Source organism: Daldinia decipiens (genome assembly GCF_022478715.1).
Source record: "Daldinia decipiens strain CBS 113046 unplaced genomic scaffold F4813scaffold_51, whole genome shotgun sequence".
Classification (NCBI taxonomy): domain Eukaryota; kingdom Fungi; phylum Ascomycota; class Sordariomycetes; order Xylariales; family Hypoxylaceae; genus Daldinia; species Daldinia decipiens.
The window spans coordinates 151,903-173,347 of record NW_026054594.1 but is presented as its reverse complement, the minus strand read 5'-3'; the positions used below and the strand labels follow the sequence as shown (position 1 = coordinate 173,347).

The 21,445-nt window shown below is 47.1% G+C and overlaps 6 protein-coding genes across 6 annotated transcripts; 1 reads left to right on the top strand and 5 right to left on the bottom strand.

Annotated features, from left to right (window-relative positions):
- Nucleotides 1-239: 239 nt before the first annotated feature.
- F4813DRAFT_277815 (indole-3-glycerol phosphate synthase-domain-containing protein) lies at nt 240-3,066 on the top strand. The gene is made up of 2 exons (XM_049240454.1): nt 240-864; nt 931-3,066. Exons 1-2 carry the CDS (start codon nt 542-544, stop codon nt 2,909-2,911), a joined length of 2,304 nt encoding a protein of 767 aa, XP_049095206.1. The 5' UTR covers nt 240-541; the 3' UTR covers nt 2,912-3,066.
- Nucleotide 3,067: 1 nt separating this feature from the next.
- F4813DRAFT_277818 (uncharacterized protein) lies at nt 3,068-5,561 on the bottom strand. The gene is made up of 2 exons (XM_049240455.1): nt 5,100-5,561; nt 3,068-4,952 (listed from the first exon to the last, which is right to left on the bottom strand). Exons 1-2 carry the CDS (start codon nt 5,305-5,307, stop codon nt 3,307-3,309), a joined length of 1,854 nt encoding a protein of 617 aa, XP_049095205.1. The 5' UTR covers nt 5,308-5,561; the 3' UTR covers nt 3,068-3,306.
- Nucleotides 5,562-5,722: 161 nt separating this feature from the next.
- Nucleotides 5,723-7,846, bottom strand: F4813DRAFT_375541 (uncharacterized protein). Its single transcript, XM_049245023.1, has 5 exons — nt 7,583-7,846; nt 6,947-7,167; nt 6,596-6,866; nt 6,409-6,537; nt 5,723-6,355 (listed from the first exon to the last, which is right to left on the bottom strand). Exons 2-5 carry the CDS (start codon nt 7,154-7,156, stop codon nt 6,210-6,212), a joined length of 756 nt encoding a protein of 251 aa, XP_049095204.1. The 5' UTR covers nt 7,157-7,167; nt 7,583-7,846; the 3' UTR covers nt 5,723-6,209.
- Nucleotides 7,847-9,111: 1,265 nt separating this feature from the next.
- Nucleotides 9,112-11,810, bottom strand: F4813DRAFT_277748 (uncharacterized protein). Its single transcript, XM_049240453.1, has 2 exons — nt 11,615-11,810; nt 9,112-11,487 (listed from the first exon to the last, which is right to left on the bottom strand). The coding sequence occupies exon 2, from the start codon at nt 11,224-11,226 to the stop codon at nt 9,262-9,264; it is 1,965 nt and encodes a 654-aa protein (XP_049095203.1). The 5' UTR covers nt 11,227-11,487; nt 11,615-11,810; the 3' UTR covers nt 9,112-9,261.
- A 2,005-nt stretch (nt 11,811-13,815) lies between these two features.
- Nucleotides 13,816-14,749, bottom strand: F4813DRAFT_383440 (thioredoxin-like protein; the record flags this gene model as incomplete). Its single annotated transcript, XM_049245944.1, has 2 exons — nt 13,816-14,064; nt 14,120-14,749. The coding sequence occupies 2 exons, from the start codon at nt 14,747-14,749 to the stop codon at nt 13,816-13,818; spliced, it is 879 nt and encodes a 292-aa protein (XP_049095202.1).
- A 5,003-nt stretch (nt 14,750-19,752) lies between these two features.
- F4813DRAFT_393920 (guanine nucleotide-binding protein subunit beta) lies at nt 19,753-21,100 on the bottom strand (the record flags this gene model as incomplete). Its single annotated transcript, XM_049247496.1, has 5 exons — nt 19,753-19,773; nt 19,830-19,949; nt 20,004-20,093; nt 20,148-20,866; nt 20,971-21,100. The coding sequence occupies 5 exons, from the start codon at nt 21,098-21,100 to the stop codon at nt 19,753-19,755; spliced, it is 1,080 nt and encodes a 359-aa protein (XP_049095201.1).
- Between the last annotated feature and the right edge of the window lie 345 nt (nt 21,101-21,445).

Here is a 21,445-nt window from a genome sequence, read left to right as displayed (position 1 = left end):
TACCCGTTACATGTACCCACCCAGAGGTACATGCAGCACCGCGCGCAGGTACGCGCTACATATTACCTCTCTAATTAATTAATAGAAACTAGCTCCAAATGGATAAGTGCAAGAAAAGCCACCGCCCACCGGATGTGGCAATGACCTATGTTATCGATAAAAGATATGCCTTTTAGCCTCAGCCTTCTATATAGGTACCTACCTTGGAGGGGCTACGGAATTCTGCCACTTTGTCATACCTCCGATGCCCGGAAATAATTCAAATATTGTTTGCATGTACAACATAAAAGTCGCATTGAGGAGCCGGTAGAGCGGTAGAGTGGGATTCTCGACTGAAGTCGGATATATCGTCGTTTCCACGTTAATATCGTCTCTTATTTTGTCCAAAAAGTGAATTTGTGATTCCACCAATCGAGATACCCTCATTTCCACCCCGGCTAGTAGAAGAGTCATCATCCCACTCCAACTTGTTTTATCATAGACAAAAAAGATCAAAACAAGAGGAAGCAAGAAACAAAGAAAATTAAGGAATAAGTAAAACATGGCTACAGCTCTAGACATCATTGACCACTCCCCTCACCATCCGGACCCTTCGCCTCCCATCCCTACCGCTTCGAACCTTATCCTCATAGACAACTATGACTCCTTCACCTGGAATGTGTACCAATATCTCGTCCTCGAGGGCGCCAAAGTTACCGTATACCGGAACGATCAGATCACTCTCGACGAGTTGATAGCCAAGAAACCCACCCAGCTCGTCGTCAGCCCCGGTCCGGGTCACCCTAGCTCCGACTCTGGAGTAAGTCGAGATGCCATTAGGCACTTTGCGGGAAAGATCCCAATATTTGGGGTTTGTATGGGCCAGTGAGTTAGAACACTCTTCACTACAAACCTCATCTCTGGCCTGTTACCTAACGCGGGTATATATAGGCAGTGCATTTTCGAAGTCTACGGTGGTGATGTAAAGTCCGCCGGAGAAATCCTTCACGGCAAGACCTCGCCATTGGCCCACGATTCTAAGGGTGTCTATGCGGGAATGGCACAAAGTCTTCCTGTCACAAGATACCACTCTCTTGCGGGCACACATGTCACTCTACCCGAATGTCTCGAGGTCACCTCCTGGATTCCCAAGGACGATGGTTCAAAGGGTGTTATAATGGGCGTGCGCCACAAGGAGTATACGGTCGAAGGCGTTCAGTTCCACCCCGAGAGTATTCTATCAGCAGATGGTCGGGTTATGATCAAGAATTTCTTGCACATGCGAGGGGGTACTTGGGCTGACAACGAGCGGCTACAAAAAGAGTCGCAGGCTAACGGTGTCGCAAAGAACATGGCAGCGGCGGCTCCGAAGAAGAATAACATATTACAACAAATATATGCCCGTCGAAAGGAGGCAGTGACAGCCCAGAAGGAGATCCCATCGCAACGTTTAAGCGATCTTGAGGCTGCTTACGAACTTAACGCCGCTCCCCCTCAGATACCGTTCGTCGATCGCCTGCGCCAAACCCCGTTCGATGTCTCCCTTATGGCCGAGATCAAGCGAGGCTCGCCCTCGAAAGGTATCTTTGCCCTTGAAATCGACGCGCCATCGCAGGCGAAGAAGTACGCTCTAGCAGGGGCCAGCGTCATCTCCGTGCTCACGGAGCCAGACTGGTTTAAGGGTAGCATCGAAGATCTCCGTGCCGCCCGGCAAGTATTAGACAGCATGCCTAACCGGCCTGCGGTGCTCCGAAAGGAATTCATATTCGACGAGTACCAAATCCTAGAGGCGCGACTCGCTGGTGCCGACACGGTCCTCCTTATTGTCAAGATGCTCGACGTAGAGCTACTCACGCGCCTATACAAGTATTCTCTTTCCTTGGGAATGGAGCCCCTGGTAGAAGTCCAGAACGCAGAGGAGATGAAAACGGCGGTGGAACTGGGCGCCAAGGTCATAGGTGTTAACAACCGCAACCTTGAGTCCTTCGAGGTTGACCTCGGCACTACTAGCAGACTACGCAGTCTCGTGCCAAAGGACACTATCATATGCGCTCTCAGCGGTATCAACACCCACGACGACGTAGTTGTCAACCACAAGGACGGCGTCAACGCTATCCTAGTAGGCGAAGCCATTATGCGAGCCCCCGACGCATCGCAGTTCATCCAGCAGCTCTGCGCGGGCCAAATAACCGCCCAACAAAAACCAAAGCCCAGCCCCCTCCTTGTCAAGATTTGCGGCACGCGTACTCCCGAGGGCGCGTTGGCCGCTGCTGAGGCCGGCGCAGATTTAATCGGCATAATTCTCGTGCCGGGACGAAAGCGCACCGTGGGCGATGATGCTGCGAAGGCTATCTCCAAAGTGGTCCACGACTTCTCCCGATCCGACTCATTAGCTTCCTCTACCACACCTATATCTAGCAATGCCGCAAGTGACTTCTTTGCCTCAGCATTCCGCAGAATTACTCTTCCTAACCGCCCCCTACTCGTCGGCGTGTTCCAAAGCCAACCCCTGGACGAAATTCTCGAGTTGCAGAAACGTTACTCCCTTGACGTCGTACAGCTTCACGGCCGCGAGCCGATAGAGTGGGCACACGCGATCCCAGTCCCCGTGATACGGCGCTTCTCGCCTGGTGAGCCGGGGCTGGGCGCCCGCGGATATCACGCCGCGCCCCTATTCGACTCAGGGTCCGGATCGGGACAGTTACTCGACGGCGTCGACGTAAAAGCAGCGCTAGCGAATGACCCGGAACTACGAATCGTGTTAGCAGGTGGCTTAGCGCCGGAGAACATAGCAGACGTAATCTCTGCCGTCGGCGAAGACGGTAGTCGGATCATCGGCGTTGATGTAAGCAGCGGCGTTGAGGGATCGGATGGCCAGCAGAGTTTAGATCGGATACGAGATTTCATTACGAGGGCGAAGGTTATTAGGTAGATATATAAAAAATAGCATGAAACCTAAAAGTGAAGTGAGAAGAGAAATATTGGTTATGGGTATATATCATGGCGGTGCGGTAGGAAAAGGACCAAGGTAAGGTTAGGGATGAGCCAACATAAAATAAAATAAAAGCACTACGATTTTCATTCATTATTGAAGTATTCGTGTGACTTCGTGACTTCATAACTAGCTCGGGGCTCTTGTAAACTGCCCTTCCTATCCTGCAGGTTTCCACCCAGAGATCGAGTACCTAATCTTGCATGCGGTACAAAGTACCACTAGTAAGCTCCTGGGTATCAACATCTCTCGTAGTAGTACCTAACTTCCAATATCGACCTCAAGATCTTAAAAGGAAAATAGCAGCAGGTTTATCGTCTATTACAACAAACCCCTTACCGAAACCGTCCTCTCCCTCGCCCCCCCGTAGTCTTATTCCGCGCGCCCTCAAGCGTACTCTTAAAGTCCTTATACAGCGCAGCCACTATACCCTTCTCACGCCATCCATCGACAATCCCATTCGCCAGATCGCGGCGCTTCCTAGCTTTCAAGCGCTCGCGCTCCTTAAGTTTGTGCGCAGCCATCCACCCGTCGTCTTCGAGCCGCTCCTCGACCCATTCCTTGAGGGCGTGTTTCCAGTGGATGAGACTGTGTGCGGTTTCCGCGTTACTGCAGCATACAACGCCTACGTGCCATTCTCTAGTTACCGAAGGTAGCGTCATACCTTGCGTGTCGATGGATCCGGCGTCGCTTTCGTTGTCGTTGTCTTCGTCTTCATTGCTGTCATTATCCTCGGTATCAGATTCGACATCTGCAAGGGTACTTTTGTAGTACGGGTGCCCTTGGAAAATAATGCGGAAGGAGGCGGGGTGGTTGCTTCGGCCGCAGGCGTCGCATGTGTCGTACAGGCCACCGCTTCTTTCGGATCGATCCATCTCGTAAGCCTCCATCTTAGGCCTGCCTTTTAGAGTACGGTAGAACTCGGCCTTCCAAGCGGCGGAAGCGAACTTGGAGGATGCGAGAGCGCGGACCTCGTCGTCTAGTTTACGCCAGGCGTTATTGTAGACGGGGTCGTTGCGTTCGAACGCGGGGTTGATACGGTTGTGAACTAGCCACTCAATGACATATGGGAATTGGTCCTTTAGTGGCCTATGTGCTTGAGCTGTGAATTCCAGGGGAATATCCAGGTTTGCAGGAGCTCCTAGGGGCGCATCGTCGTCATCAGATATGAAATCTTCGAGGTCCTTATCATCGTCGTCTCCATCTTGACCCTCGATACCCCCCTGGTTATCATTTTGGCTTGTCTCCTCAATTTTCTTTTCCTTTCGTCGTAATCGCTTAGCAGGCTTTTCCTCCTGTTCTTGCTCTTCACCTTCTGACTCCTCGTCATCGAAGTCCTTCAGGACGACGAATTGTTCCTCTGGGTCCGTGTCGTAGAGTCCACGCCTCTCCCCATCAGAATCTTCTTCTGAAGATGTAAGCTTTTCAACCTTCTCGCCAGCTCTTCGGCGGCGAAGAAGTTCCATTTTCTTCTGTTTTTCAGAACGATGACCCTTCAGTGCGCCCCGTTTTGTGGGTGAAGAAGGAACTAGAGAGGTTGGTCTCTTAAGTCGACCAGGAGTTGAGACTGATGTCTTCCTCTTTTTCACCGGTGAAACATCTCTGTCGCTCGAGTCCTCAAGTTCAATGAATCTCGGGCGTGGGCGTTTCAGTGAGCTAGGCGGGACAATAGGACGGTCATCGTCATCCGAGTCGTCTAAAGCGATAACAGGAGGACGTCGACGTTTTAGTGTAGAGGGGGGAGCGATTGGCTCATCATCATCGTCATCGTCGTCATCGTCGTCATCAATGACGGTGTTTTGAAGTCTAGTTGAGACAGACTGCGACGACTTTAGAGGGACGTTATTCTCTCCCTCTCGGTCTGGCACTTCAGCCTCAGACTCGGAATCATCACCCACGGCGGGGCGCTTAGAGTCATGAAGTTTTGGCATGAAACTAGCTGGGGGGGGCCGGGCCGGCGATGTCGTATTTTGTGATAACCCTATCCAATTATGAGTATTGTGATAATACAAACTAATCTATTCGCTACCCTCCTATTCTTGAGTGGCAAACCCAAGTTTAAAACACGTCAAGAAAGAAAAAGAAAAACTTCTAGATAAACAATAAAGGAGAAACAATAGATACATACCAACAGTACCTCGTAGTTTACTCTGCCTCTTCTTAGAGCGACCCGAAGAACGAGTTGCTTGCGCTGGGGATGCGCGACCTGGACTACTGCTCGCACCTGTATCTTTAGAAAACCGCACGTTGGCGGGTGCAGCTCGACCCGGCGAGCTAGAAGCACCAGTAGACTCAAACGTAAGTTGAGTCTGACGTTTCTTATTCTTACGAGCCATGATAAGTTGATGCGCTCTGTTATTGCTCCAAGCGATACGTTTAGGGGTAATTAGTAGGTTTGCGGCCCTATCACCACCCCTCCATGTCTGAAAGAAATGACGTAGGAGTAAGCGAACACAAACGCAACAAGCAAACCGGGCGAGATTTATACTCGGTGGTACCCAGGCCCGAAATTTGAAAGAGCACCCGTACTTAGCAGATAATAAGCCCAAAGAATTTTAGTGGCGAGTAGATAGGGGTGATGAGGTAAAAACCTAATAGTTAGCTGAAGCCTGAAAAATTACGCGTCGCATCGAAATCACCTTGTCGATAATTTCGCGCGAAGTCACGTGGCCTCCCATTTATTAAACTTTTACCACACATAGTTGACTGAGAACCCTGGAATGCTATTACCTGAAATCGACTAGGTTACTATTTAATAGATATACAGTATCAATATTTTACACATCTACAAGATTACCTAGTCTCTCAATATTTCCAAAGTTCGAACTAAACAAGTCAGCCCACATAGGTATATATATATCACTTCAACAGCTCTACAACCTTTTTAACACTTCTTCTATTCGCGATATCAGTAGTATCTTTTGGGGGGATCGGGGTTGTATTCATTGTGAATGTGAAGCGTTTCGCAGGGGACAAAGTGTCGTGACTAAGTTATTGGGGGAGTTGGTGTTTGATCCACCCGTACACTATCTAAGCGTCTCTCTTCATCTCCCGTCATAATCATTACCGTCCTTCGCTGCTCTGTAAATCCTTGAGGACATGCCCTACTTTCCAAATCTTCCGCTGCGGAGCACTTGCTCTATACATCCACCATGCAGCGAATCTGAGTGATTGGAAGTCCACAACACCCAACGGATTTCGGGCGAACACCATCCTTGACACCATGAATGCCGGCACATTACGAGGAAGCAGCGGCTTCCTCCTTCTTTTCCTCCGCCTTGGGCTCGGATTCCTCTGTCTCGTTCTTGGCCTGGGCTGCCTGGGCAAAGAGCACCTCGTTGTCCTTTTGGGCCTTGAGCCAGGCTTCCTTAAACAGTTGAGCATCTGAAAGAAGTATTAGTATTAGATGGCGGTGATGGATTAGAATCACGGCTTACTCTCGGCATTAGCTACGCGAACGGAAACGGTGATAGCCTCAGGTTCACCCTCGCTAACATCAGCGCCCACATTCCAGAGCCAGGCACGGTCGCTGGTAGACATAGGGGCGATCGTCATCTCAGGGGTAACTAGACAACCACCATATTAGCTTATGATATATAGGATGGTGGGTATAGAAAAACATACTATAGTGGTTGGCGCAAACTTTGAGGGTCTTGTCTCGTCGCATAACCAGACGAATCTTGCCATTCTCCTTATGCTTCAATAGACGGAGAGGTCCAGTACCACGCTCCTTCCACTCACCCTTGCCCTCGGCATCTTGAGTGAACTTGAACATCTTGCATCGCATGTTGAATATCTCCTCCTCGGACTCTTCGTGTGTTACCGTCTTGATTTTCTCGGTGAGCTTGTGGACGGGTTCGAAGTGGACGTCCTCCGACTCGGGAGCTACCTCCTCCTATACAGAAAAATATCGTCAGTGCTTATCACGGCAAGCGGGAAAGAACACATCAAGGTATATGGAGTATGTTTACATACCTCATCATCACCCTTCGCAGCAGCAGCGGCCTCGCGCTGGGCCTTGGCGCTACCGGAAACGTCACCACGATCATCATCCTCCTTCTTCTCCTTCTTTGCGCCACCGCCAAACATGGAGAAGACGGATGATGAAGTAAGAGGTTTGCTCTCAGCCATCTCGGCAGCCTTGGTCTCGCCGACCTTGGGTTCGGTGTTCTCGGTGGAGCTCATGTTGAATATTGCTAGATGAAAAGGTGAGTCGAGATTCTTTTACTTGTTTTCCTCCTTCGCGACAAATAATAGCGATCTTCGGATAAGGAAAAGGAGCACTAGCAAAAAGACTTAGTTCAACTCGTCGTATTGCAGATACCGAATATGTTGTAGATGGGTTAGGGAAGATGGTTGTGGTAAATAAGAAAGGTAAATAAGGTATCTAGACAAGCAACCTAACTAGGAAGAAAATAGACCTGAGCAAGGAAAAGAAAGAAAAGAAGAAAAGACCATCAGACATGCCACCCCACCGCCATAGACAGTTGGTGTCTAGGAGGGGTACCTACCTGATGTACCAAGATCTAGAAGGATTGATGCGATGCAAGTGATTTGATGCAAAGAAAAAGATATGCAGGTAGACGACTATTAAGAAAAAGGCACACGTACCAGTCCGTCTCTTTTACTATGTAAAATGTATGCACGGGAGCGCAACCAGAAGATTGGGTAGAAGTCTAAGTGGTAGCTGGGTAGTATGTGGTATTAGGTTGAAATATTGTGATTGACTTGTAGTTGATGGGTTCTAAATCAAATAACAATCTTGCAAAACAAACGAGGGGGTGGGGAATCTGAAGAATTGCCCCTCGCCCTCGCCCCGCCCTGATGCCCGCCTTCATACCTGCCTGTCCGTCCTCTTTTTCTAAACCCCTCCCCCTGCTGCCCTGAACAGTGGATCACAAAGTTGTGATTTCCCAAGATCGGGCACCAAAGTAACCCCCACCGAAGCTCCATTTGCTTATCAGGTGATAAAGGGTGCCGACGAACAGTTGGCAGCTGTAAGAGCTATCTTAGGTACCTACCTAGGTACCTACCTAGGCTTTAGGTACCCTGAGTACATACATGTAGGTACCATGTATCTGTTATTTGTACATGTGACAATGACATACAACGTTCCCTAAATATCTAACATTTTTACTTATAACTTCAAACTTGTGACATATATATGTATATGGAGAGCTATCCTATAATTGAAATAATAAGGTAAATACACAAGCACGGAGGTAAAAAATAAAAATAAAAATCAATATGATCATATCACAATCAAGATATCAGGTACCGTTACCAAGTGACAGCAACTTGAGTCGCATAGAGACACCATCAGGGTACCCCACGGGAGAGAGAGAGCCTCGTCATTATCTGCATCACGACTCATAGATTAAGGGCTTGACTTGTCCTGTATGTAACCCTTCATGTTGCGCAGATTGGTCTTAGGGGTTCTAAAGTAGCTACCCACAGAGATATGCCTTACATGTATTCGTATGTATACCTAGCTTCGTTGAGATATATATTTAGGCTCGTCTAGTTAGAGTCTTACATTCAATGTAGATCCAAGCGAACTGTATCATGTATAGCATAGAACAAAGAAGAGGAGAAAAGCCTCGCGTTAAAAAAAACCCCCCAAATTTACATTGCCTAGTTAGGACTATTATAGGAGTTAAGCAAAAATGAATCTTCACCACGGGAGCTCAGCTCGAAAGCGAGAACATAGCGCCTTGCATACTATCTCACTAACGTGATAAAGAATTACGACCACAAAAGCAATGTATTTCTACTCGCTGGTCATATATTTGGGGCTCCTCAGGTTCCATCTTATTGACAAACCACTACAAAGTCAAAGTAATAGCTCTCGAGCTCTATGCCCGGCGACTATCGACAATATACCCAAAGCGGATGACGAATCATCCTCCGCTCATCAGGATCACCACCGCTCGACATCAATGCCAAATGGGGTTGGTACTAAGAACACATGTAAAACGTATAACCTCTGAACGTCGTTATCCCTGAATAACCCTGACGCTCAAACGTGAAGAAAAGGGGGGAATAGAACATCCTGTCATACTTCCAGTAGTCCATCCTTGTGTACATGTATCATCGACGCAGCAACTGAGTCGAAGAGAGATAAAGTGGGGATTCAAGGGAAGCACCGCTTTGTTCTACAGTGGCGTCAGGATAGATAACCGAGGACAAGATAACCAGCAAAAACTACCAAATCACCCAAGCCCAACGCCGTCCTTGAGTTCACTCTCGCCAACCATGTAATTAAAATGTCCAGAACGAGCGGATCATCCCTAGGAGGCCCTCGTGCGCTTGTTCCAGAAAGAACCTCTCGTCTCCTCATGCTCGTTCTTTTGCTGTGACCGTACCTGTTTCTTGACATACTCGGCTCTTTCCTGCCTAGCTACTTTGGCTTCGATAGTCCTCTCTTTTAAGTAGACCTCGGCCTTCGAGAGATAACGTTGGTATTCATCCGTCTTCCCCCGTACTCGAAGCCACCAAAGCTTAGATCTGAGCTGCGCAGAAAGGTAGCGTAACGTAAGCTCGTCGCGGAGGTCTTGAGCCCCTTTCACAAGCTCCAACTGTGCTTGATGCTGACGTCGTGCTAGATCGTCGACGACGAAGGACTGCTTAATCTGGGTAATAATCTGCGAGATAAGATGGGAAGGGAGACCGAGGACGGCGTTAGCGACATCTTTAAATCCCTGCAATAAGGTGTCGGAGACGGACGATGTCTGGCTGCAGACTTGCTTCGACATGACATCCAGAGCCGGTATGTAAGTCTCCTCAACCCATGCCGTTGTCTCGTTGACGGTGTCGACAAATTTCTGCGCGAAGCCCCTGACCAGCTGCTTTCCAGCATCAAGAGCATCTATAAACTTGTTCCTGCCGAAGTCGACGTGAAAGGTCTCCTTAACCTTAGGCTTCGAAGTTGTAGCAATAGATACGGCCAGAACATTGTATGCCTCTTCAAGAGGTACCTGGATCAAGAAGCCCTCGTCTACAGAGGTTACCTTAGTCGGGATGTCGTACAGGCCCCGACTCACGGCAATTAATATGGCGTCTTTTGAGAGCCAGGCGGATTTGACACCCTGGGGGATCTTTACTAGGATCTCATTTCGGTCATATAGTTCCGCCGAGCAGATGGTCTGTGGTTGGGACCGATTGGTGGCGTCAGTCTGGTCCTTATCTTTCCCAAACGACATGAAGACAAGGCCACTTGGCGAAGTACTACTAGTCTGTAACGCCTTTTGGGTTTGAGTATTGGTCAAAGTTGGTGTGAATATAGAAGTAGATATGGGATTTCCAAGGGGAGAGGGAACGGCCGCGGAAGAGATCGAGGCTACCGGGACCGTAGATAGGACTTTAGGGGTCGGCGGACTAAACAGGAAATATTTTCCAGTGATGACCAGGCCGTAAAAAACAGCAAATCCGGATAGGGCAATTAAGATACGGTAATTCCCTTGAATAAACCTGAGTGTCGAGCGATAACTTTCTGCAATATGATCATCTGAATCCTCGTGTTCAGGAGAAAGCAGATGTGCGCTATCTTCTTTGCCGAGTACTGTGTCTTGAGAAGGTAACTTGTGCATTTCCGCAAGGGCTTCCCGGGCCTGGCTTTGGTCGATCTCTGCTCGGCGTGGTAAGCTTAGGATGCCATGCTGGGAGAAGTTTGTAGGGTGCTCGAGGCTTTGATTCGCGAGTGTCTCCACATCAGCATCTTCGTCATCGGACTCAGCGGGGTATTCGACAATGGTATCGTTAACTGTGCTGATTACAGCGGTTTCGTTTAGTGTAGTAGCTTCCTCCTCCTCCTCCTCCTCCTCCTCCTCCTCCTCCTCTTCGTCGTCGGAAGAGTCGGTATCGACTTCGTTAGCATCAACGTCGGTGCCGGTATCGGTACCAACCAGGCTCTGGACATCGTCAGTCCTTTGATAATCAAGGGAGCTGGCAGTAGACTCGGCCTGGCTCTCGCCATCGGTACCGATGACGTCGTAGCCCAGCTCGGCCAGGCTGGGGTCATCGTCTGGGAAGTTTTCTGGCTGCATAATGTCGGGAGAGCTGGACGAGATCCAGTTCGTAAGCTGCCGGTTGCCTAGGGGCCGGGGGAATCGGAGTGAGGGTACAGAGTTGGAAGTATGATCGAGGCTATTTTCTTGACTCGACCCGGCTGCAGTGGGATGGGTAGGAGTGTCGGTAGATGAGTGGGGAACAGCAGTCGGTATATCGGTAGGTGTTGATGGTTCGGGCTGTTCCATTACGCGGTAGAACAAGACGCCTTTTGCAAGATCACGTCATACCTCAAGTCTACCGTCGCGGAATGGTAAACCAAAAGAGGATGGCAGAACACGCGGCAGGCTATAAGCGAGCAAACAGACGGTATTATGGGTCCCGGGGAGGTTGTAAGGTGCGGATATCGGTATCAGACAACCAAATTGCCCCAGATAGGTTGGAGTCGAAATGTCCAAGTTGCATATACCTAAGATACGGGACAAGAAAAGGCCGTGGGGCTTAGATACCTAGACGAATTAAAAAGGGAAATGTCAGCTAAGTAATCTCGTATGTTCAGCAGAGTTCCTCGAGAGTTATTGATCCTTCTTTAAAATAAGGAAGAGAATAAGGGAAAGTAAAGTCAGAGGAATACACATGTAGGCTCAGGCTTAGGGGAGTAGGCTCCAGGCGAAGTAGGGTTAGGTATCTAGGTTAAACTGGACAAAGTTATAAAACGGTATAAAAGAACAGTACATGCAAGTGGGCAAGTGAGCGAGTTAGGTAAAGGTAATGAAAATGTAGGCAGCAACAGCGAAAGACGAGGCAAGACTTGTCTTCTTCATATGACTGATTTATGTACATACAAATACGTACGCTGTTAATATTCCGGCGAAGGGGGGTAAGTGCTGCCTTGTAAGTGGGAGGATGGGGGGGGAAGGGATAAGAACGTGAATGTGGGATAGACGAGATGGTTGGATTGTTTTGGACGAGTAGTAAGTAAGTGATATACCTGTGAATAGCAGTTGTGTATTTTAGTATTTTATATTTTGGTAATTGGATAAGATAGTTTCAATGTTGGATAATAGTTGGATGGGTAAGGCAAGTAAAAGGCAAGTTGTAAGGCAATTAAGGCAAGCAGGTAAAACAGCGTGAAGCTGCCTTGCTGAATTAGAAGTCACCCATCTTACGTATTACGGCGTGCGGATAACATATGGAGGACATGGAGGGGGCGGGGTATTCTCACCTTAGAGTTTAGGAACTACCTACGCTGTATGTACCGAGGTACATGCAAGTATTATAATTCCTTATGGAGACCTTAGGGAATTCCTATAATCCCTAGCGCGAAGTAGGCGAGCTGCTCAGGTATCCCGATACTGAAGTAATTAGGTGCGCGTGCGCACTTGAGACAGAAAACTTGGTCTAAGTTGGGCCGTGAACGTCCGTATCGAGTTTGGAATATCAAGACCGACCACGGCTTGTCCTCCAGGTCAGCTGGTGTAATGTAGGATGTAGAAAATAGGACAGTCAGAGATAGAAGAAGAGAGTACATCCAATGCCTTAGGTCAGGTGGAGGAAGATCTGCACTAGCAGGACTAGGCACCGTTCAGACAAGTCAGATAGGTACCTTACCTAGGTAATGGACCCTATATTCCAAGGATGCACTTATCTACATGCCTCGAAAAGATTATGATAGGTAGTTAAGGAAATAGTGGGAATAAAAAGAAACAGAAATGTATCAGATTGGACGAATCTCCTGTTTGCGTGTCTATATGTAACTTCAAATCGATAACATCAATAAGAAAAAGCAAGGCGTAGAGGAGATTAACAAGTTTAATTAATGCCTTATTGATAAGACGCGGGAAATGGTGGGGGTTGAGATGAGCTGCATTGCTGCACTACGAGTACATACTATGTTTAATCCACTAGGTTACATGTATGTACATGGTTAGGACGCAACTATTAGGTACATGTTAAATTAGATCCTTAAAAAATGGATAGCTCACCTTTTCGATCACCAAGTTTATCTAACACTCACGTAAATCAAACCTATCACGGTGAACTTATACCCGGGTATACTTGAGAAGATCCTAGATCCAGCCCACCGGCTATAATCTTGACGCAAGGCTGGGGTACCGTTAATGCAGTATTGATAATGTATATATCGACCTAACCCATAGCCTATTGCAGCATAGCATACAATGAGATTAGGGATACAACATCATTCATAACCGAACATAGCTTACGAAGACAATATTAGTGTGGTATGGTCAAGTTGGTATTATTAAGTTATGGGCATGGCAGTTGAAGTCCTCAAGGAATTCCCTCGCCGGCCATAACGTTGGTCTCAAGAACCAATGCATGTCTAATAGATAGCCTTATATCGAATCTATACTGCCCGTACCTCTCTTGTACTCCTGAGTTGTAGTAGCATCAATGGGATATCACAAAATCACTCGTGCGCCCTTCATCTACCCCATCATTATCGTCGTTCCTAGCACCATCATTCTCATCGCCCATAGAACCTATCACTAAACGCTTCGCAAGTCCTTATAAGTGCGAGCTGACCACCATCCTGTAGAGCCGACTCGGTATAACCAACCGGACAGGCCGACGGCTAAAATGGAGTTATGATGCTTCTAGATGTAAAAGATGTGGTGGCCACCGGAATTAGCTCGCTCATAAATGTGTCGCGAAGTAATGCAACCTTCATCTTGACGAGCGAGTAGCCCTATCGTATTATCATCTCTAACGCGTCATATATTGGTTCGAGTAGGCCGAACACTGACTAGAGATCGCACTCTTATAAGTGAAGTAGCAACGCCAGCGTATGCTTTCAAGAGTTGACCCACGAAGCCTTATATGATGCTATGCTTCTTGAAAATCCTCTTTAAAGAGTCGCTGTCAAAGTCCTCATCGTCGGGGATCATGTCGATAATGCCCGTCAGGTTAGCAAACAGGTCGCCTTGGTTCCGGTACGCAAGGACTGTAGGTACGGCGGCATTGTCAAATTCTATGTCTTCGTAGTGAACTTTGACGAAATGTATTTCGGGATGAGAAGTGACTAGTGGTCGTAGTGCCGACTCAATGAGACCTGATACTTGACACTGTTTATCTGATTAGTATGCACTCGTATAGGCAACTGTAGAGAAATTGACTAACCTCGTGGTCGTAAACGAATACTACCACAACCGTATCTCTTCCCACCCTCTCGATAGCATCCAAGTATCCTAACGCGTCGACACTATCGAAGTGTCCAAACATTCTCAGGCTTGGGCTTGTTCTCCGGGTGCGGATACCATTCGTAGCTTCCTTCTCGAGCTCCTTTCTCCGCGCCTCTCGCCACTGTTGGAGAAAGCTATCCTCGTCTTCGTCATCTTCGCTGTCGCCGCTATGTGAGCCAGTGGAACGAGCCCCTTCCCCCTTTCCGAATACTGATTGGCGAGCGGCACGAACTCTGCTTCGCCACTTGTTCTGACGAGCCTGTTCATAGGCACGGGCATCGGCAATGACACCCTTCACACCAGTACTATGGCCTGAATTGAAGCTTGCTGGTGGCAACTTTACATCGCCTGTTAAGTTAGGAGCGCGCATAGCTGCTTCTATCTGTGCGTTGCGATACCGATCTTCTTCGTCCTCGTCTTCGTCGGAATTCTTGGCCTCTCTCCGAGCGTCGTCACGATCTTCGGGGTGTATTCGTGAACCGTGATCAGTGTTCTTTTCGAGGAAGTCTTGAAATTCTTCCTGGGCAGGAGTAGGGTTATTGTTTACGTTTGTGGATGTAGAGGTCATGATGGGCGAGTCAAAGACGAGAGGGGGGGGTAAGAGGATTGATATATGTGATATAGGTTGTAGTTGGTGCGGGCGAGACCACGAGGTAAGACAAGGAAGATTGAAATAGACAAGGAGGCCTGTCCTGGGGGAGGGATGTGGATGGTGTGGATGTCGTAGGGTTTGGGTGGGAGGGAAGAAGCAAAATAGGCAGATAGGGCAGGATAGGCTGATGTACACCGCAACGACCCAACTTTTCCAAAAAAGAAGGGATGAGCGAGGGTTAGTGACGTTGGCAAGGTTGTTAAAGTTAAGGTCTTGCACGGAATGCAAGGACTAAAAAAAAGGAATGCTTCTGGAACAATGCCTAAAATCGACTAATAGGAAGAAAAAATTTTAATAAAATAATAAAAAAGGAGTTACGGAGGAAGGACTGCGGCATGCGTCAGAATGTTTCAGACGCCACAAAATAGATCCTATTAGGTTTAGTATCTATGTAATCGAGCAGTGCGCTATGTTAGAGAATATGTATGGTTGTGCTTTTAGGTTCCACTAACCATGCAACTTTATGTTTAGCTAACGTCGACTGGTCTAGTTCCCTTTTTGAAGATATGAGATATGTCATACCAACTGCCTAAGTAGATACTTAGTTACTTGAGTATTGAACGTGCTTTGTCTTCTTTTTTAGCAGCATCCTAGGATAACAATTGAACGACTGATTATATACTGATCGTCCCCATTGTTCCTACGAACATGTGGAAGGATGGCGTGGCAAAATAAAGAGGACAATTGCACTGCCGAGCCGTACACGCACACATACACACATCCGCCGGATTGGGATGCGGCGTTGCGTGGTGTCAATACGATGCTTCGACAAGGATTAAAACGTGGAAAAAGAACATGGGGTTAGTTGAACCATCAATAGTCAGGGTTTTTCTTTTTGTTGCGAAATGCCTTGTCTGCAACCCATACCAATAGTTCTACCTACTAACTAATCCCTTACTTACAATATATAGCATTGTTTGATATGATGAATACTACATTATACGGTTTGCTAATCAAAGGTGCGGAGAACAAGTTGCCATACATGATGCGAGATAATGGTGACCATATGGCGTATGGGGTATTGATCCGGAGAGGAATACCTAATTCGTATTAAATTTTTTACGGGCTCTGTGCCTCAGCTTCCAACATCATTTTGTCTAGGTATGGTAGTGTATGTAAACGCGAAAGCGAGCTGGGGAATGCCAGCCATATACGTCATAACTGTTATTGTCCGCAGAGGGACGCTGTGCTAAGTTCGATCCATTCTAATAATAAAACATTACAACTTGCAAGCGATGAACCATCTAATCTTCCAATCCGAGAAAGAAGAAAACATCTAAAGAACGGCTATTACATAAAGCGCATAAGTAAAGGACACCATTTCCTGTGTGGCAAGACGTATGTACGCGAATAGCCTAATAGGAAAAGTTGAAGAGTTGTTGCAAAATTATCAAATGCTACGAGGTGAACCCTTAACGGCATGTTCTATCTATCATCTGACATATAAGCGAATAAGATGAGGAGGATCATATTCAAGGCTCCGATTTCATTGCCATTGTGCTAAACTCCGATAAATTTCTGGATGACGGAATACTTCTAGAACATCGATATCTGTAAGATAGAAGGCATAACAAAGACTATTTACTAGTTTAGGGGGACGGCTAAATGGAACCGGGGTATAAGTGGAAAGGGGGGCTGCTTCGCCTAAAAATAACTCCAATCTTATTCATATGTATCGGCTATGCCGACGCCGTCTTGTAGCTTGTCCGAAACCAGCAGTACGACCTTCATAGTTAACTCACTACCGTCCACGCCGAGGACAGCTGTTCATCTTAACAAAACAATGCATCATGCACGGCATTTTACGACGTCGTACTATGCCAAGTTTGTAGCTAATTTAATTCTTCAACCTCCACTGGGACTGCCCTGAGGAGCTTCTGTCATCCGCAGATCTTGCTAATAGATAGCCGAGATCTAAATCCATGGCTCTATGTGTGACTTGGAGTCCGGAGAAGGTTCGTGATCCTTGTTGTCTACATATTGGTACGAATATCTCAACTTACTAGCGTCTTGGTGGCCTGGTCAGAGTTCTAAGCCGACCCCAGACCAATATGGGCATACCTATTTGTTATAAATTACTATTGCTTACCACAAGTATAGCTGTAACCTCGACACATTGTCACTGTTTCTCTCAGCGTAAATGGGATTGCCCTGTCGCTAATAATCATTCTATAAAATTTCCGACTTGCTCGAACGCAGAGGGGCCTTCCTCACGTAGTAAGTGCCGGTCCTTAACTGAAGTTTTATTGGTCAGATGAACCCTCTGAAGCTGGTTGGCATTCCAGGAGATACACATCATCAATTAACTCGTATCTCCTAAAATTGAGCGTCAACGTAGATATAGGTATCTCAAATATTTCGACTAACTAGGTATCTTAGTAGGTGTATAAATGAGATACGTTGTCTTATAGGTAAGACCCATCATACCTACTATAGGCTAATAACCTAAAGCACGCTATGTATTTAACTGTATAACCGAGGCGCGTATACTTGTTACTTGAATAGTCCTCTGATTCATCTGTAAGTCCCCGATCTAGTTGTCAGGATTCTAGATGAGACATCTAGAACAAAGGACATGTTCAGTATGTATAGACACAAGCCCTCGTAGTTAGATTGGAGTTCCTCGCGGAACAACGAAGTTGTTTCCCTACTGTTTAGTTCCACCTCGTGACACTGGTATGGGTTTTGATATAGGCCTATCAACTTCGTTATTCCACAAGGAACTCTAAACCTGGACAGGTATAAAAACTAGTGACTGGGTACACATATCGAGGGCATCAATTCTTCTACCTGTCTCGTCTATAATCCTAATATTGCCACTATAATAAGTAGGCATGTAAACTTCAGATCCGAGTTGAAGATTTCCTGCCTAGGTAGTATAAGAATAATTGAACTAACTTAAGATTGGTAGATCCAAGTTATGGATAAGTCGTAATTGCTATAAGCAATCTAGATCATCTCATAATTATGAATGTTTCTCTTTAATATACCGTATCGTCGAAGATACGGACGAGGCGCGAGTACCTATACAACTATGCCGGAGTACAAAAAACTACGAACCTAAGTGGCCAAGACTAGATCACTAATCTATATAAAAGCTCTTTGTCTTGGACGTATCAGCAGACCAATACTCCAACAGTGTCAGCTATGGGGCTAGACAGCACCGAGTATGCTACTTTGCCTATAATCCTCTTCTATCATGTGCGAGGTTTTGCCAGACTCTTCTATGTCAGTCGCGAGTCACCAAGAAAGCACTTAGAGCAAATAGGTTAGAAATCTTACCAATAGAGAAAAGACATCAGCTCCTAGAGGACGTACGAGGTAAGCCAGTGGCGAGCATATCATGATATTACATAGTATCTATTTTGCCTATTACCCAAAATTATGCCCCATATTCATATACACCTGATACTAGCCACAGGAGTCTTAAGGGTCAACCTTGCGAATACGTAATGACAGATGACGACACCCAAGTGAGGTAGTTTGAAGACAAAGAATACCCCTTCCAACTACACAACTCATCTGTTAGTTATGCTGTCACTAGTGAACACGTTTCAGAAATTAGCCTACAAAGTGTACGAAGCAATGGCGGGCGCGACCAAATACCCAAACTACGAGCCACAACGGTCATTTTGTCAAATCTCAAACCCTCTCTGAGCATAGGCGGCATTGAGACGACTGCCCAATGAACGCAGATGAATAACGTATAAGCTCATAGTTGGAGAGATACGGATTGAATCTACGTAATATCAGATGGCCCCTAAGCACGTAGGGTCTCATTAGATCACGACCTCCCATCACCGTCGACATAGATATACTTTACGTTACTCACCTGATATAATATCTACCACAGGACCAGTCTGGTATACGTTCGCGTGAAGGAGCTCTCTGAAGAAATACATCACCAAGCAATAGGACAACATGGTGATTTTGGATACCAAATTAGTTTGGATGATTTCAGCGTTCAGTATGACATGACTATGGTACAGATAGTAAGGGAAGAGCCGGTACAATACCGGATGCGAATGTGTTCATCTTGTCCCTATTTCATTCAGCTGCACCTAGCCGACTCGATTTCCCTGATACTGGGGAAGGATACGCCGATAAGAGACGACCTCTAAGAAACACCCGCAAGATGACCAGCCACCACAAAAAACCCAAATACTGCAGATCCTCCCCTTCCACTGGACTCAGTAAATAGGTCACCACACTCAGGTGATTTTTCCTTTTATCCACAGAAAAAATACCAACCAATACCTCCCCCTTCCATCTACTATAATGATATCAGGGGCGGGAAAAGGCAATAAACAGGAATCAAGTAGACGCGCAATTGTTTTTGTTTCCGGGTGAGAGCCTTTTCATATCAACATGCCTCCGTAAAGGGGGAGAAGACTGTATCCGTGTATCGAGTCGCCGAAATTTTTGAACTGAATCATAAGGGAAGCAAAGCCCAAAGGTTCAAGGAGAAGCCCAATCACCATACCGCATCTTCGTCTTGTAAATCGAGGTGCCCGGTACCTAGCTTCGAAGAATAGAGGTCGAACCGAGCGTTGTAAATTATTACCAATCAAGTCCGAGGCGGTATATTAGCAGACTAGCTGACAGATGCGAATTGGGTAGAGAAATATGATATTATGGAGGTATCTAAAAGTGAACAGGGCTGGGAACTATACACATCCCTTGGCCCCTCGGTCAGCAGCGGCGAACAGTAGTCCGGTGGGAATCGAGTACAACACAGGCCAGTAAGGAAAATAGTTGCTGGAAAAGGCTGTCGTGACTTCGTCCTGATAGCATCGAACCTGAACGATTCGTCATGCATGACAGGTTGAAATTAGTTCAAAATATTCGTCTAAAAAGGGAGAGCGACAACTACGCGGGTGATCCACGTAACAATGCTCCATCTCGACATAGATTTCCATCTAGTATGCCCAGATTTTGAGCTGTTGAGTGTTAGCGTAGTCCGAGTCCGTCCAAAATACAAGTGTCCAAAACTTACCACAGAGTCCCAAGAGCCGGTGCACAGGCTGATACCATCGTTGCTAACGCCCAGACAGCTGACACGGTTCTCGTGACCTACGAGGGATCCGACCTTCTCTCCTCTGGTGACATCCCATACCTAAAAGCTGTTAGCCAATATAACTTGATTATAGTGGAATATATAAATATATACCTTGCATTCGAAGTCATCATATCCAGCGAATAGTAAGCGGCCAGAAACAGAAGTGGCGACAGACGTGATACCACATAGAATGGATTCAGACTATTACAATATTAGCATTCATTAGGCCGGGGTTATCTCGCCTCAGCCACTTACCCCGTAGAGATTGAGTTCCCTATCTGCTCGAATATCAAACAGTCTGCACGTCGCGTCGTCGGATCCTGTTACAAATGAATGGCCATCCGGGAAGAATTGGATGGCATTGATATCAGACTCATGGCCAGCGAATGTCTGCACGGCCTTGCCAGCACGGATATCCCATAGTTTCGCGAATGCGTCGCAAGCGCCGGATATGAATGTGTTTTGATTCGTAGGATTTAGACTGATGCTCATGACATCGCCTAGGTGGTCGGCAAATTCCATAACCTTTGTTCCGGTCTCGATGTCCCACTTCATGCAAGTCATGTCACCAGACGAAGTAAGGATGCTCCGGTCGTTAATGAACCGGCAGCATGATAGATAGCCAGCATGGCCAGATAGCTCACGAGCTACGCGTGTCGGCCCATCTCGGTTCTGGTTGAGATTATAGATGGAGCAGATGTTATCGAGACCACCGCAGGCAACGTAATTGCCGCTCGGGGCGTAAGCGCAGGTCATGACCCATGATGACCGTAAGGGGATGGCGTGGACTTTGTTCGTCGTATACGCATCCCAAATGATTAACTTGCCATCTTGCGAGGCGGATACTAGATGTCTTCGGTCGGTCGACCAGTGCATAGCATAGATCTTGGCCAGATGTCCCTTTAGTGTCCTCTTTGTTTTCATTAATTGATTTCGGGGAATTGCTTCGTGAGATTGCTGTGCCACGGCGCGGACTAAAAACGACGGACATAAGTGTTAGAATGAAGCGCATTAATTTTATTGAAACGCGTTTGCAAAGCTGGAGATGATTATCAATTGACCAAGAAGGATAACTCACGAGTAGTATCGGCTAATTCATCCTTCTTTCGCTTGATCCTGTCCTTCAAGTTCTCAGCCTCGCGTCGCGCCTGCTGAATGCGCGCCTGCATGGCCTCGGGCGACACATCGTTCGGACGTTGCGAGTCCATAGCGGCGGCAATGGATCTGTGTCAAGGAGAGGGCCGAGGAGCAGCGTGAGAATTGGATGGACGGTGATGAACGACGGGTGTCGTCAAGCGGTGTGGATAGAGTTGATTTGGAGATCACGAATAGCGCAGAGGACACCGAAGGGGATAAAAAAGAGAGAAAAGGTGTGAGGTTGGAAATCAACTCGGGGTAAGGGTGAGGAGGGAAGACAAGCTCCAGGGGGGTCCTTGTCGAAGTGCTCTGACCAGTATTAAAAGGGTTAAAAATCAAATAAAATAAAGCTTTGGCTAGGCTACCCTCGGAGATGTAGTAGAAGAAATTGACTTGTCAGGGCGAAAGAATGGGAG